This window comes from Rana temporaria, chromosome 4 (genome assembly GCF_905171775.1).
Source record: "Rana temporaria chromosome 4, aRanTem1.1, whole genome shotgun sequence".
Taxonomy (NCBI): Eukaryota; Metazoa; Chordata; class Amphibia; order Anura; family Ranidae; genus Rana; species Rana temporaria.
The window spans coordinates 359,623,099-359,642,085 of record NC_053492.1 but is presented as its reverse complement, the minus strand read 5'-3'; the positions used below and the strand labels follow the sequence as shown (position 1 = coordinate 359,642,085).

The following is an 18,987-nucleotide window of genomic DNA, read 5'->3' as shown; positions in this document are numbered from 1 at the left end:
TACTCTAATGTCGAAGTTGACATTCTTGACATAACGCTTGCAACTCGGGTATACCTTTACATGAAAATACACATACGATAAGCCTATTTTCACACAACGTCATGCAGTGTCTCTAACCCTACCACCTTGCTATGAGAAATACAAATATTTTTTTCCCAGTTTAGTGCTGCCTCTTACTAGAATTTATATGAAAACTAACTCCACATACAGGTAGTCCCCCGAGTTACAAACATTCGACCAACATACGACTCATACTTCGAAACAGAGGGAGACAACAGGAAGTGAGAGGAAATCTACCCATAGGAAGATAAATTCACTTCTGTAAGAGCTATCATGGGAAAAAGAGGTCTCCACTGAAGCTTTATCACCAATCCTTGTTTCCACAACAATCCAACATTTTCAAAAACCAATTGTCACAGGGTGAGGTGAAATATTCTGACCAGGGCACAGACAAACAAATGTTACAGGGGTGTTAACCCTTCACTATGCTATCCAAAAAAACACTTGCACTTAATAAAAATGTACTTGTTCCAACTTGCATACAAACTCAAATTAAGAACAAACCTACAGAACCCTATATGGTTTGTAACCCAGGGTCTGTCTGTATTCAGTCTCTACATTCCCCCAACATCTAAATATAATCATCAGCATAGTTTCCCTTATGTTCGGGCAGGGAATGCAATCACCTTTCTAAGTATATGCATTTCAGCTTCCATATCACGGTTATATGACCTATCCATATCCATTCTCTCTACCCCGGAAATCAAAACAATTGCAATCTCACATCTTTATAGCGAGCAGAATAGCAGCCTTAAAAAAAATGACTTCCTAAACTGCTTTACTTTATTCAGAACCATTACTATTCCACTCTCACCATCATATAGGGATATACAAGGTAATACTTACATATAATCACACACATAGGTTGGACTTGTGTCTTTTTTTCACCCTCACCTACTATGTACTCTGTCATTTTACATCAATACAACGCCATATAACACAACATGTTTAGGCAATAAACCTCCTAGATGTATGCTTGAAGCGGAGTCCCGTCAAAAACAAAACAAAACAAAAATTAAGTCAGCAGCTACAAATACTGCAGCTGCTGACTTTTAATATATGGACACTTACCTGTCCCAGGCGGCCGCGATGTCGGCACCCAAAGCCGATCCGCATCTCGACTCTTGGGTGGAGGCGCTGCCATCTTCGGTCAAGGAATCAGGAAGTGAAGACTTGCGGCTTCACTTCCTGGTTCCCTACTGTGAATGCGCAAGTTATGCTGCACGATTACACTGCTCCCTGCTGTCTTCTGGAACCTGTGTGTCTCCCAGAAGACAGCGGGGGGCACGAAGGAAGCGCTGGACGTGGTGAAGGCCGCGGCAACCTAAATTCTTCTTTCTTTTAGTGCCATTTAATCACCATTGGGTTCTTTCATATTTGCTAAATAAACAAGAGACTCAAAAAAACAAAACCCCACAAGTTTTTCTTTGTTTCTGTAATACAATTTTGCAAATAATCTTTCTTCATAAATTTAGGCCAAACTGTATTCTGCTACATTTCTTTGGTGAAAATAACCCAAATCAGTGTATAGTATTTAGTCTGTAGGAAAGTTATGCAGTCCATAAACTATGGTATAAATATCTGAAAATTGATTAACCACTAACCGACCAGCCGCCGCAGTTATACGGCAGCAGGTCGGCTCGGCTGCGCAAAACTACGTAATATTACGTCATCTCGCACGCGCCCCCCGCTCGCTCCTGGTACCGACGCGCGGGCCCGGCTGGCACCCTCGATTGCTCGTTATAGATCGAGAACAGAGAGCTGTGTGTAAACACACAGCTCCCGGTCCTGTCAGGGGGAGAAATGACGGATCATCTGTTCATACAATGTATGAACAGCAATCAGTCATTTCCCCTAGTCAGTCCCACCCCCCCCTTTAGTTAGAACACACACAGGGAACATAATTAACCCCTTCCTCACCCCCTAGTGTTAACCCCTTCCCTGCCCATGGCATTTTTATAGTAATCAATGCATTTTTATAGCACTGATCGCTATAAAAAAAGCCAATGGTCCCAAAAATGTGTCAAAAGTGTCCGAAGTGTCCGCCATAAGGTCGCAGTACTGATAAAAATCGCTGATCACCACCATTACTAGTAAAAAAATTATAATAAAAATGCCATAAAACTATCCCCTATTTTGTAGACGCTATAACTTTTGCGCAAACCAATCAAACGCTTATTGCAATTTTTTTTGCGAAAAAAATGAAGAATACGTATCGGTCTAAACTGAGGAAAAAAAAATGTATATATATTTTTGGGGATATTTATTACAGCAAAAAGTAAAAATCTATTCATTTTTTTTTCAAAATTGTCGCTCTATTTTTGTTTATAGCGCAAAAAATAAAAACCGCAGAGGTGATCAAATACCACCAAAAGAAAGCTCTACTTGTGGGAAAAAAAGGACGCCAATTTTGTTTGGGAGCCATGTCGCACGACCGTGCAATTGTCAGTTAAAGCGACGCAGTGCCGATTCGCAAAAAGGGGCCCGGTCATTGACCAGCAATATGGTCCGGGGCTGAAGTGGTTAAACAAGAATATCTTTCTCCAATACCCACAAGTGGGAAAGCGAATTAGGTAAGCACTTTAATGACACCAGCTGGAAAACCACACTATGTATAAAGCCTCCCACTGCTCCAATCACTGGGAAATACAAATGCTTCATTGTTGGTACTTTACCCTTTACAAATTATCCCAATTCTATGCAATTATGCAATTTAATCATCCAAGTTTGGCAGGTTTTATGGCAAACATTATTCCTTTACTATATTTTATGGCAAGGCAGATCTATCCACTCCTACTGGAACGATCTTCTCCTGTGCCACTACTATAATAGGCACCCAGTTTTACCTGATCCTGCCCTCACACTATTGCATTTAGGCATCAATAAAATTCCACCTAATGCCAAATTTGTGGTTTCTCTACTTACTCATAGTAGTGAAAAGTAACATTGTTAGACTATGGAATTCTCTTTTGCAACCCAGTATAGTTTGACACTCTTAGGGCTCTTTGACACGGAGCGGATCCGTATTGATCTGTTCCGTTAGCCCGTTTGGCTCAGCGGGGATTCCTCCGTTAATCCCCGCTGAGCTGTCGGCGGACCCCGCACACAGTGCAGAGACCGCCCTGTCTCTCCTCCTCTCTCACCTATGGGGAATCGGATGTATACGGACCGTGTGTCCGTATTCATCCGATCCGTTCCGCCGGACGGAAGAAAAATAGGGTTTTCTTCCGTCCGCAAAAGCGGATCTTTGCGGACGCGGATAGTTGCGGACGTTAGCGGATGCATCATCCGCTAACATCTGCAATCCCATAGGGATACATTACAAGTCCGTAAACGGACTTGTAATAAACGGACCGTTTGTCCGTGCGTGTGAAAGGGCCCTTAAGAGACCTGAACTAAAAAATGTAAGAAAATATTAGCATCAAAAACTTGAGTACAATAAATCTATCCTGGTTAATATGGTGAAAATAACCCAAATTGATGTCAAGTACTTATTTTGCCCTCCCTTATTGATTCAAACTTTATTACGCTTTGCTAGTTCATTCCCTTATTTATCTCCCCTGCCATTGCGCCCCCCCGCCCCTTTTCTCAACTATTTAAGATTTCTCTATTCCCCTTTTGGGATGAAGAAACATACACCAACACCACTGCCCGTAAACCCATTTTCAGTTTGCTGAATCTCGCCTGCTGTTCAGGAGACTGTTTATCTTAATGTTGTTGATTTCTTTTTTTTGCAATGTAACGTGTGTAATTTCATTCTTACCCTTCTGCTGTTTTAAAGCGGAGCTCCACCCTAAAGTGGAACTCGCGCCCCCCCCCCGTTGTGTTCTGGGAAACACACAGCTCCCAGAATGTCGCGCTGCACTGTGCGCACTGGTCCCTGCTATGTTCTGGAAAACACACAGCTCCCAGAACACAGCAGGGACCAGTGAGCACGGTGCAGCGTGACTTGCGAATGCGCCGTATGGAACCGGGCAGTGAAGCCGCAATGCTTCAGTTCCTGGTTCCCTCACCGAGGATGGCGGTGGAGGCGGCAGAGTGACTAGCCATTGCTCATCTTCTGCTGTCGACATCGCTGGACTCCAGGACAGGTAAGTGTCCTAATATTAAAAGTCAGCAGCTACAGTATTTGTAGCTGCTGGCTTTTAATATTTTTTTGTACGGCGGAGCTCCGCTTTAAAATCAAATAAGCTATTGGAAATTAAATCCTGACATAGGTTCTAACTTTTCTTTAAACTATTCATACCCAAAATAGAACTTTTGCTAGAAGTTTGGCTTAAATTGGTTTGTAACTTAGAGCTGGTTCACACCACGGTGCAAGCATTTCGCCACCTGTACTGAGATGTGTTAAAGTGCATTATTGTACATTTGTAGTGCGTTCCCTTGCTGTTTGAGTGTTATCTTGTGGTGTGTTGTGTGCCTATTTTCTATGACATCACTTTATTCTTGATTGCAGATTTTAGTATAGAAAAACAAGATGGTGGCAAGATGTAGGAAAGGAAAATCCGTTATTTAAACATTGTATGTACTGAGGATGCATTGTGGTAGGATGTGCTGTATAGCATTACTACAGCTATGCATTCCACAAACATGATTCAGTAATCATCTTAGCACAGCCTGCATGTGACTACTAAGGCATAGCGATCAAATAATTGATAACCAGATTCCCCATTAGTGTGGCCCAAGCGGTCCAGGATTGGGAGCCACCAGCAGCATGAAGGGCCATCTGGTGGCTTTTAAACAGGAGAGGTTTATGAGAGTATTTCAAGTATGGGGATTTATGCTGGAGAATGTTTATATAATGATTTTGAAGGTGTAAAGCTTCTTGTTAATTATAAAATAATTATAAATAGAACTGTTGTCTACTACTAGCCTACATGTGAATCCTGCTACATAGAAATGTTAAGGTTGGTTTCCCTTACCTAAAAGTCATAATGTGTCCATTGGCACAGAAACATGCAAGGCAGGTACTATTACTCAGTGACACTATATCTCCACGGAGGATAAAAGAAGTCTCTGTTATGTTGTGTTTATAAATGCAGTTCTGGGAGGGCAGTGAGATCACTTTTGCCTGCTTTTCAGAACATATCACTGCATATTGGTTTTCAATGATTTCCTGAGACGAGGTGGGCGAAACTGAAACTGGCCTCCGTTTTTTCAATCGCTCCTTATCATCCTTATCTTCAGGTGCATTGGGTTCCCTCCAAGGTTCAGATGCTGGTGGAATTATAACTCCTTGAGAGTCCAAAACTGCCATTCTTAAGATTGCGCCCTTTAGCCTCAGTATTGTTCCTGCAAAGAAAAAAAAAAGAGATGCCACTGAATTCAATCTTAAACAAGTGGCTCGTGCCACAGGTTTCATTCTAACACAGTTCTAAATTTGGAAAATGCTAGTTGTCTGGTATTCATGCTGATCTAGTGACTAACACTTTGTAAAGCACTGATCCATAACAAATAGATCAGATTCACTTCTTCTACGATATTCCAAGATCAGGCACTGGCAAAGTTATGAAGCCAGAGACTGTTTGGAAACCAGCATTTTTAAAAATGCTAAGCTCTGGTAGTCTATAAAAGCAAAAATGTTTCAAAATGTGGATAAAAAAGGGATTTTTATTAACAGCTTACCTGTAAAATCCTTTTCTTGTAGTACATCACGGGACACAGAGCAGCATAGCCATTACATATGGGTTATATAGTGTACCTTCAGGTGATGGACACTGGCACTCTCCGACAGGAAGTTCCCTCCCTATATAACCCCCACCCATAGTGGGAGTACCTCAGTTTTGTAGCAAGCAATATGCATCCCAAAATTCCCCATAAGAGGGGTGGGAGCTCTGTGTCCCGTGATGTACTACAAGAAAAGGATTTTACAGGTAAGCTGTTAATAAAAATCCCTTTTTCTTTATCGTACATCACGGGACACAGAGCAGCATAGCCATTACATATGGGATGTCCTCAAGCAATGCTCCATGAGGGGAGGGAGACAACCAGAAAAAAACAAACAGGAGGTGCCACCGGACAAGAGGAGATTAAACTGTGGCCCGGAGTACCGCCTGCCCAAAAGCTGAATCAGCGTTCCTCCTAACGTCCATTTGATAAAATTTTGCAAATGTGTGGACAGATGACCAGGTTGCTGCCCTGCAGACCTGGGCCATAGAGACCTGGTGATACGCTGCCCAAGAGGCACTCATAGCTCTAGTGGAATGAGCCTTAACCGATAAGGGTGGACTCTTCCCTTTCAGGCCATAGGCCTGTATAATCGTCTGCCTAATCCACTTAGAAATAGTGGCTTTAGACGCTGCCTGGCCCTTCTTGGGCCCTTCCGGCAGAATGAATAAGACGTCCGTCTTACGAATCTGGGCTGTAGCTTCCAAGTAAACCTTTACAGCTCTGACTACATCCAAGGAATGTAGTAACCTCTCTTCCTTAGAAGAAGGTTTTGGAAAAAATGATGGAAGAATCACATCTTGATTAAGGTGAAAATTTGATACCACCTTAGGCAGGAAGGACGGAAGCGCCCGCAAAACGACCCTGTCCCTATGCAGTAATAAATAAGGTGCCTTACATGACAAGGCTGCCAACTCCGACACTCTTCTGGCGGATGCCATGGCCACCAGAAACACTAGTTTCCTAGTCAAAAGGACCAAAGGGATCGCGGACAAGGGCTCAAAGGGCTGCCTTTGCAAGGCCGATAGAACCAAATTTAGATCCCAAGGATACAGGGGAGCTTTAATCGGGGGATTCACCCGAATAACACCTTGTAAAAAGGATTTCATTAAAGAATGGGCAGCCAAAGGTCTCTGGAAGAAGACCGACAAGGCAGACACCTGCCCCTTGATTGTGCTGACCGCTAAACCTTTTCCCACTCCCAACTGTAAAAACTCCAGGATTCTCCCAATGGCATATTTGCGGGGATCCCATTTCCTGGTTTCACACCAGGTAATATAGGCCTTCCACACCCTATAGTATATTAACCTGGAAACTGGTTTTCTTGCGCTTATAAGGGTGGAAACGACCTGCCCTGAAAGGCCTCTGTTTCTGAGAATCAGGGACTCAGCCGCCAGGCCGTTAAATTTAGGGCCTGTAAGGCAGGATGGTAGAATGGCCCTTGTGAGAGGAGGTCCGGACGTAGAGGGAGGACCCAAGGCTCCTCTACCGTCATCCTTTTTATCAAGGAGTACCAAGGTCTTCGGGGCCACGCTGGGGCCACTAGAATCGCTGGCTTGCGTTCCCTTTGAATTCTGTGAAGAAGACGGGGTAGCATCCGTATTGGAGGGAAGGCATAGATTAGCGCAAACTGATGCCAAGGGCACACCAAGGCATCCGTCCCGCAGGCCAATGGATCCCTCGTTCGAGAGACAAACTTTGCTACTTTGGCATTGAATCTGGACGCCATAACGTCCACCTCCGGAGTACCCCACTTCCGGCAGATGTCCTGGAACACTTCGGGATGGAGGGACCACTCCCCTGGGGACATCTGTTGGCGGCTGAGGAAGTCCGCTTGCCAATTGTCCACCCCGGGGATAAAGATAGCTGAGATGCAGGGGACATGGGCTTCTGCCCATGAAAAGATCCGATCTACCTCCCTCTGGGCTGCCTGACTCCTGGTGCCGCCCTGGTGGTTTATATAAGCTACGGCAGTGGCATTGTCGGATTGTACCCTTACTGGGGAGCCCTGCAGAATCTCTGTCCAGCCCAAAAGAGCCAACCGAGCTGCTCGGATCTCTAAGACATTTATGGGTAGGGCTGATTCTGCCCTTGACCATTTCCCCTGTAGGGTTAAATCGTCTAGGACTGCACCCCAGCCCGATAGGCTGGCATCCGTGGTTACTATCCTCCATGAGGGGGGACTGAACGATCTTCCTTTCAGAAGATTTTTTGTGACTAGCCACCAACACAGACTCTGCCTTACCGCATAGGGAAGGGAAATGGGAAGATCCAAGGCCTGGAGTCTTTTGTCCCAGGCCGTGAGAATTGCTCTCTGTAGCCTCCGAGAATGGAACTGGGCATAGGGCACTGCCTCGAAGGTGGCCACTAGCTTTCCCAACAGGCGCATGCAGAGGCGTATAGATGGCCTTGCGCTGCTTAGGACTATCTGGATTAACTCCCTTATCGAGTCCACTCTGGACTGGGGCAGGAAGATCCGTTGTCGTCTTGTATCTAAAATCAGACCTAGATACTCCAACCTTCTTGTGGGCTGTAAGGCCGATTTGTCCCGGTTTAGAACCCAACCTAGGGACTCTAGGCAGTTTACTGCTAGCAACACTGCCCGATTTAAGCCGGCCGCTGAGTGGTCGACTACCAGAAGATCGTCTAAGTAGGCCATGACCAGAATGCCCTGTTCCCTTAGGATGGCTAACACGGGGGCCAGGATTTTCGTAAAAACCCGAGGGGCCGTGGCTAGTCCGAACGGAAGAGCCACGAACTGATAATGCCGATAGTTTAGGGCAAAACGCAGAAACCTGTAATGGCCTGGGAAAATCGGAACGTGCAGGTATGCGTCCTTTATATCGATGGAGGCCAAGAACTCCCTTCCTTGGAGGGCGGCCACCACCGAACGAATGGACTCCATTCGAAAGGACCGGACTCTTAAAAAGCGGTTTAATGACTTTAGGTCCAGTATAGGCCTGACGTCGCCGTTTGGCTTCGGGACAATGAAGAGGTTTGAGTAAAACCCTTGTCCTTGCTCCCCTGCTGGTACTTCCATAATCACTCCTTGAGATAGGAGTCGCTCTAGGGCGGACAGAAGTGATGCCTGCTTTTGAGGGTCGCCTGGAAGTCTTGACGCTTGAAAGTGAGGAGGGGGGAACTCCCGAAACTCCAGCTTGTACCCCTGAGTCACTGAGGACAGAACCCATTGGTCGGTAACTTTGGCCCCCCACAACTCCGAGAATAACCGGAGTCTTCCCCCCACCCGAGAGAGTGGGGGCGCCCCTTCACAAGGCTGCCTTAGGGGCAGCCTTAACCGGCTTACGGTTCCACGGTCTCTTGTTCCCTGCAGCTTGCCCCTGTGGCCTGTTTGCAGCTGCGCGTCCAGGAGGCCGTTGATACTGCCTAGAGAATGAGGGCCCTGGAACTGGAGAGGTTGGACGCTTAAAAGAGGGACCCCGGAAGAGCCACCACTAGAGATCTTTGAAATATATTTGTCAAGATCTTCTCCAAACAATCTCTCTCCTTGAAAGGAGAATCCTGTAAGGAGCTTTTTGCAGGGGGTTTCTGCAGACCAGTTCTTTAACCAAAGTAATCTTCTCATGTGAACCAAATACAGGGATAGGCGGGACGCCTGTTGGATTGAATCCTTGATAGCGTCTACCGCGAAACATAAAGCCCTAGGTAAGTCGGCCAAATCCTGAGCCTGTTGAGCCGTGAGGTCCTTTAGGGCCTGCTTTGCCTGGTCCTTTAAAGCCTGGCAGACGCCAATGGCAGCTACGGCTGGCTGGACCACTGCCCCCGCTGTGGCAAAGGATGCCTTCAGTAAGGTCTCAAGCCTTTTATCCACAGGATCTTTGAACATGTGAATATTGTCCACTGGACATGTTAAAGCTTTATTGACACATGATATGGCTGCGTCAACAGTGGGGACAGCCCATTTTTTTGAAAACTCCTCCTCTAAAGGGTACATAACTGCGAACCTTTTAGGAGGCAAAAAAATCCTGTCTGGCTTAACCCAGTCCTGAAATATCAGGTCCTTTAACAAAGGATGGACCGGGAACACCAGGTTGGCTTGGGGCGCTTTTAGGGAGCCCAATGAGGACACAGCGGAAGCCAGAGGCTGAGGCAAAGGCATTTTAAAAGCTGACCGCACCATATCCGTTAAGGACTGAACCCACAGTTTTTCTGCGTGAGAAGCTGAAAATGGTTCTTCTATAGTAGAATCCTCAGAACCTAAATGGTCCAGGTGATCCTCGGCCTGGTCTCCTGTATCTTCCAATTCCTCAGTGGAAAGGACATCTTCCTCAGGAGATTCAAACCTGGGAGACGGGGACCTAGCCCGCTTCTTCCCGGATAAAGAGGCCGTAATAAAAGCGGCCATCCTTTTTTCAAATCCACCCAAGGTGGAGGCTAACATCTCTTCCGTGACATAGGAAGGAGTTGGTTGAATAGGGCCAGCCGTAGCACCTAGCAACCCCGATGGCTCACCCAGGGCAGCAACCTCCGGATCCTCCGGGGAGGTAGGGGCAGCTGGATTTTGGGAAATATCCTCCGAGCCCGATGGGGAACCCTTCGGCTTTTTAACACCTTTAGCATTTTTAGTGTTCCCTGCACCCTTAGGAGCCATAATAAACAAATCTGAGATACTCCGCTAATATACAACTAACTGTAATAGCTGGAGAAAAACACACATTTAAATAAATGAGGAAAAAAATTAGGCTAGGGTAATGTTAGACAGAAACTAAACTTCCCAAAACCTAACAAGGGATAACAATATTGAGCCCCAAGGGCTTAATCACATCCTAATATTGCTTCCCTTAATGCTGGGCTAGGAGAGTACCTAATAATAAAAGTACTCTGACTGCTACTTAGTACACCGGCTTTCTAGAGAAAATATGAGCATAAACAGCTCTTTAGCAAGGTGTGTACAAAAAAACGGCCACTAGGTGTCACTGTTTCAGCATAACATAGGCAAACCTATCCTGCTCCGCATCGCTGCTCCGTGTCCCTTCACAGCCTTCAGCAGACTGACAGGCTAAATAGAGTTTTCCCCTCTGATGTACAGAGGGGAGGGAACTCCCCGGGCGTCCCCCGCCCCCTCCACGCAGCGTCGGCGTGCCCGCCGTCTATAACAGTGCGCACGCACGCGCGCGCTCCCGGCGCCGCTCTGAAGGAAGCAGGAAGCCATGTGGGGAGAGGAGCCCAGGAGCTGCTGGAAGACACACACAGACATCAGGAAGTAAGTATTTTAAACCTGACATGCCCCCTTTTACATCTCATGGAGCAAAACACCTTGTAGCAGCAGCAGCAGTCTACTAGCCCAGCCAGAGGAACAGTATACCTGGGTGTCTGAGCCATCCAGTCATGCAGACTTTGTGGTTTCTCTTTTAGCCCATGCAGAGGCATAAAAAAGGCTTCACCCCAGAGTCCCCTGTGGGGGGCCCACTGACAAACCAAGTTCCGTAGGCCCCCCGCTTACCTTTCCACGCCGCAGGGTATTGCTCATGCAAGAGGCCCAATCTTCCCCCTTCACCGTGGGTATGGTCATAGACCTTCAGGGACCGGGGTCCAAGTCAGGAACACCACACACCTGGACCTATACAGCACTACTGGCAGCAGGTATCCATAGGTTAAAAAACCCAGTCCTGGAACCCAGAGTCCAGCCCTCCAAGGAGAGGCATTATAGGCAAAACCCCATCCACGAATTGGGGCCCGGGTACCGTCCACTTTGGCTATGAAGCACCTTGGACGGATCCGGTCGGCTGGCCCTGGTCCCAAGGACAAACTGCAGGCACAACCTTCAACGTGCACCAACACCTAAGACACTGGCGAAAAAACTGAGGTACTCCCACTATGGGTGGGGGTTATATAGGGAGGGAACTTCCTGTCGGAGAGTGCCAGTGTCTATCACCTGAAGGTACACTATATAACCCATATGTAATGGCTATGCTGCTCTGTGTCCCGTGATGTACGATAAAGAAAAAATAAAGCTGCTTTGATGAACTAACTTTGAACCTTAGTCTTCCGTACCTGACCATTTCCCCATGAGCGATTTACAAATGTTCTACACCGTGTTTGTGTGGAGGTGGCTTCTTTAATGGGGCAGAACTTTGCATTCCTAGATGATCAGTGAGCACAGTAGCATCACCACCAAGTTTACCTACAAATCTCCTCAGTCAGAGACAGCAGTGCCTTGGATCTCACACCTAAGGTTGCCATCTCATCCCCTTAAACCCAAACACGTATTAAATTACACAGGTTCTGTGGCTGATTAAGGTGGTAAACTCACTCAGTGCCTAATCTGCATTAAATTAGCCTCAGGTTTAAAGGGATGAGGTGGCAACCCTAAGGTTTATAAGTGCAAGGCATACCTAGGCACACTGACATACCAAAAAATACACTATTTGCAGGGTATATTAAAGACAAATGTTAAATTTTTCGGGGTGCTACTTGGGCACGAATAATATTTTTTAGATGTTCTGTATAACATATACCAGGCATACCAAAGTATATCAGCCATCATGGAGACAATGCTCTCCCTGCTCCTGAGGATGTCAAAACAAATGAAACAGGTCAGACAGAGGTCAACATACTTGGGGTGGCCACATGCACTGTATTAGGGAGTTTGCTCTGGCGATGTGATGCAGTCACTTAGGCATGATCCTTTAGTGTTGAGTGAGCATTATATGCATGCCTAACATCCGGGCATGCTCCTAATGAGACAACGGATGGTGTCCTGGGGTATTTCCTCCCAGATCTGGACCAGAGCATCACTGAGCTCCTGAACAGACTGAGGTGCAACCTGGCGGCACCGAATGGACCGAAACATAATGTCCCAGAGGTGCTCTTCTGAATTTAGGTCAGGTGAGCGTGGGGGCCATTCAATCGTATCAATTTCTTCATCCTCCAGGAACTGACTGCATATTCTCGCCACATGAGGCCGGGCATTGTCGTGCACCAGGAGAAACCCAGGACCCACTGCACCAGCGTAACGTCTGACAATGGGTCCAAGGATTTCATCCCGATACCTGATGGCAGTCAGGGTGTCATTGTGTAGCCTGTAGAGGTCTGTGCATCCCTCCATGGATATGCCTCCCCAGACCAACACTGACCCACCACCAAACCAGTCATGCTGAACAATGTTACAGGCAGCATAAAGTTTTCTGTGGCTTCTCCAGACCCTTTCAGGTCTGTCACATATGCTTAGGGTGAACCTGCTCTCATCTGTGAAAAGCATGGGGCACCAGTGGTGGACCTGCCAATTCTGGTGTTCAATGGAAAATGCCAATCAAGCTCCACAGTGTCTGGCAGTGAGCACAGAGCACACTAGAGGACGTCAGGCCCTCAGGCCACCCCCATGAAGTCTGTTTCTGATTGTTTGGTCAGAGACATTCACACCAGTGGCCTTCTGGAGGACATTTTGCAGGGCTCTGGCAGTGCTCATCCTGTTCCTCCTTGCACAAAGGAGCAGATACCGGTCCTGCTGATGGGTTAAGGACCTTCTATGGCTCTGTCCAGCTCTCCTAGAGTAACTGCCTGTCTCCTGGAATCTCCTCCATGCTCTTGAGACTGTGCTGGGAGACACAGCAAACCTTCTGGCAATGACACATATTGATGTGCCATCCTGGAGGAGTTGGATTGCCTGTGCAACCTTTATAGGGTCCAAGTATCGCCTCATGCTACCAGTAGTGACACTGACTCTAGCCAAATGCAAAACTAGTGAAAAACAGTCAAAAAAGATGAGTAGGAAAAAAAAATGTCAGACACCTCCACCTCAAAAACCATTCCGGTTTTGGAGGTTGTCTCAGTGTTGCCCATCTAGTGCACCTGTTAATTTCAATTAACAGCAAAGCAGCTGAAACTGATTAACAACCCCCTCTGTATACCCCCCTACTACTTAAGTGACCAGATCAATATCCCAGGAGTTCTGATTCAAAAGTATATATATATATATATATATATATATATATATATATATATATATATATATATATATATATACACATACACACACACATACATACATACATACATACACACACACGCTGAGTGTATTAATCGCTGCTGGTGTATGGAGGCCTAGGACACCTTGTGCACTTAGAAATCAGTGAGGCCCCGTACACACGACAGAGGAACTCGACGTGCTTGGCACGTCGAGTTCCTCGTCGAGTTTTGGGATGAAGCCGCCGAGGAGCTCGGCGGGCCGCCTTCTCCCATAGAACAACGCGGACAACGAGAAAATAGAGAACATGTTCTCTATTTTCTCGTCGAGTTCCTCGGCGGCTCCATCGAGCCAAAACTGTACAGACGACAGAGTTTCTCGGCAGAATCCGGGTTTTGACCGAGTTTCTCGGTGAATTCTGCCGAGAAACTCTGTCGTGTGTACGAGGCCTGAAAGGTCAACGTGAAAACATCTGGCTGCACTTTAATTGGTTCAACTAGAAGGACGTGTGTCTTTTTTCAGCCTAAGTGTAACTACCTTGTGAAAACTCTTTTTTGCACGTTATATGAACATTATTACAAAAGAGTTTATATAAGTGAATGTTGTATGAATCTTCTGCGCTACCACCACTAAAAATACATCCAGAGAAGACAACCAAAAACCAATACCAAAAAAAGTGTTGCCACTAAACATTATGTGTTCCCAGTTTCCCAGAGCGCTAATGGATGCACTCACTGTAAATGACTTTAACTTAAGTTTTACTATGGAATGTAGCCAATCTTATATCAATTTGAGTTCAAAGTAGAGATACTAACCCCAGCCTTTCCAATCAGGCAACAGGTGTTGGCATATGCATACAATCCTAACATCCACAAGTAGGTTTAGACTTGGCACAAGCTTTAGAGCACACAATTTGAATCTTAAAACGCACATATTTTACAGTGTTTTTAAGATGCAAATTGTATTTTTCATGATCTTGATCCTAATTTAATCAATGCTTATATGCCAATTAACATTGTAATCATTATCAGCTCAAAAGGGGCCTACGTTATTGATTGCTATCCTGTTTCCCTAGATTTAAACTGGCCATACACTGTACGAATTTCACTCAGTTTGCTTAATGGGTGGCCCTGTTGGCCCTCCTTGGCCCAACATCAGCAGAAAAAAAAAGACAAAAAAAAGAAAGAAAGGAAAAGCAGAATACAATAGCTTAGTAAGTGGAGTCATCCATCCCTGCTATACAGCATGGATGAAGAAATGTGTTTGATTGTTTTCGTTCAGCCTGCAGTCTGAATGGAAAGACAAAAACCATGTACATGTAGTGTATGGCCAGCTTTAGCCTGCATGCGTGTGCTTGTTTTTAAACTCTTCATGCAACCAATCCTTTGTATTATTTATCCTAGGACATAAAGGTGTTAAACTTATGGCACTAGAATATTGGATTACGATAAGGCAATGCATTTTAACCGATAAAATCACAGACCTCCCCACTAGGGTGTAGCTGATCTACTCTTTACCATGGGGTCAGGGTGTCTGTATCCATGCTTCAGCTGACTCCTGCTATACCCACATCCTAATTAAGCACAGATGCTTACAACAAAACGAGAAAAAATAGTTCCCCCAAAGAAGACCAATAGGCTTTGTATATATTTTCAAACACTGGACTGCTCAATTTACTAAAGTCTGGGGGTGTTCCCACTCTGAGCTGTGCGCCATTAATTGTGTGCTGCAGCTGCGATTCCCTTGATTTTAATTGACAACATTGTCCTTTTTAACTGTGATACCACTCTGTTTATCTGCCATTTTTCTATATGTTTTTTGTTGCACTATTTTTTCTACTTAATAAAATTCAGTGTTTTTTCCATAGTGTTCTAATATTGGTCTTCTTTGGGGGAACTATTTTCTCTTGTTTTGTTATTTGCTCTTGACCATTGACCTGCATCCCCTGTGGATGAAGCTGGAATATTCTCATTGAATTATTTTTAGATATATGATTATTGTCATTTTTTTGATTGGTTGATCCCGGCTAAAACCACATTTTTTGTATAAGCACAGCTACTTTATTATCTTAGTGGGGCTACATAGTCAATTTCCATGCTTAGACAAAATGCTATTTAGTTTAGCTCACACAATGCTGGGGAACAGGAAATTGTATATTTCCAGTCCTAGCTGCAGTATACAGCAAATTCCTCCTTATAGTAATTTCTTGTGCACAAATGTGGAAAGAATACAAGGAAGAAAAAGAAAACTTGACAGAAAGTAGATAAAGCAAGTAGATGGATGCATCACAAGGTAGAGCCTTATTCAGAAAATATGCAGGGAGTCATGAGAGCCCCTGAAGTCCAGGAGAGTGCTCATTCCTCCCAAATTGTCTATATTTATAATCAGGTTTTAGGGTTTTAAAGGACAATTTCCTATAAAACTTCCAATACTACTTTAATGCAAACCCATATTGGTCTTATACCAGACCTATGTCCTAGGTAGTGATATTTGCACAATATGCCTACCTGCTGGTTAGGGGCCCTCAGAGGTAATGCTAACCATAACTCCATGCCCACTTTGGAATGGCACTGCCTGTTTTCCAGGTATTAAACCAGCACAAGTACAATGTAGTGAGGGTCGTTCTGGTTATAGATTAGGCCCCTCCCCCTTTGCCATGCTATGGGATGTGAAGACCCCCCACATCCCCAAACAGGACACATTATACAGGTTACTTACCGCTTGGAGACACAATAACAGGCTGAAGAAGTCTTTGCTCTCCTGATGGTGGCAGGCCTAAAACAATGACCAACACAGTACCTAGCGTGGTTCCAACCCATAAACATGGTGCCGTAGATATGTCAGGTTTCCTGGTGAAAGACTCACAGAAATGAAGAGCAGATATTGCCTCTCGTGATTCTTTGTCTATGCTGGTCACACTTGAACTCCGTGACCGGCTGAAAGAATTGTCTCGGACATCTAACAGATAATATTATATAAAGGTTTGTCAGTATGCTCTGTTCAATAAACATTCGTATAAACAAAAGCTGTGCTCACACAACAATATTTCAGATACATAACACAAAACTGTAGCTACCAGCAAATATTTTTCATAAACAGCTATACAGTATGTCATTTATTAGGTGGCATACATATAATAGTTTTAAATTCTCCCATTTATGCTGGATCTTTTTGTCTGCAAGGAGCTGGTAGTAGCACTTAAATTATGCCAGTAAGCTCTTCTACAGAAGATATGGGGGCATTTTTTAAAATACATATCTAAGCGCTGCATTGTTCATGGACACATTGGCTGAAACAGAGCTGCGTTTAGAGGCATAAAAAGAAAAATAGCACTAAAGCAGATTTTTTCTGTCCATGTGAATGAGGTCTTAGGGTGGTTCCTTGCATAAAACTCTAAAAATTGTTTTAGCTTTTAACTTTGTACATGTTAGGAACAAATGCAGGTCATCACATCTTTCTTTGCTTTTTTGGTAAGCTCAAATGTTATGCTAAAGCACCTGCCAGTGCATTATTCAACACCTAAAGTATATCTAAACCTAAAAATATATATTTTCAAATTTTAAAGCTCATTAGTTGAGAAATGGGATGGTTGTATTTGATCTCATTTATAAGGCCAACTACATTTTTCCTGTTGACCTTTGCAGAAATGTAGTGACCTTGTAATATTCTGAGCTAAACTGAGCAAAAATAAAATAACAATTAACTTTCTTTTGTAAACCACTAATCCTCCCATCTCAAAAGGAAAAAGAGAGGAAGACATGTTCAAAGTCCAGCCTAGCTGACAAATACAGCTACCTCTACATAGATAAGTCGTGAGTAAGCCAAAATACAAGTAGTGTAATTTTGTGATGGTTTATCAGTTAAAAATAAAAGGAGAAAAATATGCCTAAAAAACAAACAAATGCAATCACCACATCCAAGTGCTAGTAAACTGAAAAATACAAAAAGGGGATTTTTATATACAGCTTATCTGTAAAATCCTTTTCTTGAAGTACATCACGGGACACAGAGCGGCATAGTCATTACTATACGGGTTATATGGCGTACCTTCAGGTGATGGACACTGGCAATCTCAAACAGGAAGTCCCCCCCTATATAACCCCCTCCCATAGAGGGAATACCTCAGTTTTGTAGCAAGCAGTATGCCTCACAAAAAACCTTCCCCATAAGAGGGGTGGGAGCTCTGGGTCCCGTGATGTACTTCAAGAAAAGGATTGCTGTATATAAAAATACCCTTTTCTTTATCGTACATCACGGGACACAGAGCGGCATAGTCATTACTATACGGGATGTCCGAAAGCAATGCTTTAATGAGGGGAGGGAGACATCTCAACCAAGAAGACTTAATTCAGAAAATAACTAATTAAATTATAATAAATCCAAATTAAATCCAACCAAAAATTAATTAATTAATTAATTCATTAATTAACCAAGGGTGCCCCAGATCCCCAGGATCTCAAATCGCAGCCTGCAGCACTGCCTGCCCAAAGGCTGCATCGGCCCTCCTTCTAACGTCCAATTGGTAAAACTTTGTGAACGTGTGGACCGATGACCAGGTCGCCGCCTTGCAAACCTGAGCCATAGAGATCTGGTGGTGTGCTGCCCAGGAGGCGCTCATGGCCCTAGTAGAATGGGCCTTAATTGATAAAGGAGGGGGCAACACCTTTAAGCCGTAGGCCTGACTGATTAACTGTTTAATCCATCTAGCGATTCTAGCTTTTGCTGCCGCCTGACCCATCTTGGGCCCCTCCGGCAGGATGAACAATATATCCGTCTTTCGAATCTTTTCTGTAGCCTTAAGGTAGACCTTCATGGCCCTGACAATATCCAAGGTATGCAGCAAGCCCTCCTTTCTAGAAGTGGGTCTTGGAAAGAAGGATGGTAGGATCAAATCCTGGTTTAAGTGAAAACTGGACACAACCTTTGGCAGAAAAGACGGATGCGGACGGAGAACCACCCTGTCCTTATGCAGAATGAGGTATGGTTCTCTACAAGACAAGGATGCCAGCTCTGATACTCTTCTAGCAGAGGCCATAGCAACCAAAAACACTAACTTTCTAGTTAGTAACACTAACGGAACCTCAGCCAGGGGCTCAAAGGGCTGTTTCTGCAGAGCTGACAACACAAGATTTAAGTTCCATGGACAAAGCAGTGATTTGATAGGGGGATTAATGCGCAAGACCCCCTGCAAAAAAGTCTTAACTAGAGAGTGAGTGGCCAAAGGCCTCTGAAACCACACTGACAAGGCTGAAATCTGTCCCTTGATAGTGCTGAAGGCCAAGTTTTTGCCCACTCCTAGCTGTAGGAAACGTAACACTCTGTTAATGGTGTAC

At 44.8% G+C, this 18,987-nt stretch overlaps 1 protein-coding gene across 4 annotated transcripts in view; it reads right to left on the bottom strand.

Annotated features, from left to right (window-relative positions):
• Positions 1-18,987, bottom strand: part of STXBP5 (syntaxin binding protein 5) — a 546,297-nt gene that overhangs the window by 39,778 nt on the left and 487,532 nt on the right. For all 4 annotated transcript variants that reach the window (XM_040350878.1, XM_040350875.1, XM_040350876.1 and 1 more), the window contains 2 exons: positions 16,373-16,612; positions 4,983-5,352 (listed from right to left, as the gene is read on the bottom strand). In XM_040350878.1, the coding sequence (XP_040206812.1) occupies positions 4,983-5,352; positions 16,373-16,612 (610 nt within the window). The remainder of the gene's footprint in view (positions 1-4,982; positions 5,353-16,372; positions 16,613-18,987) is intronic.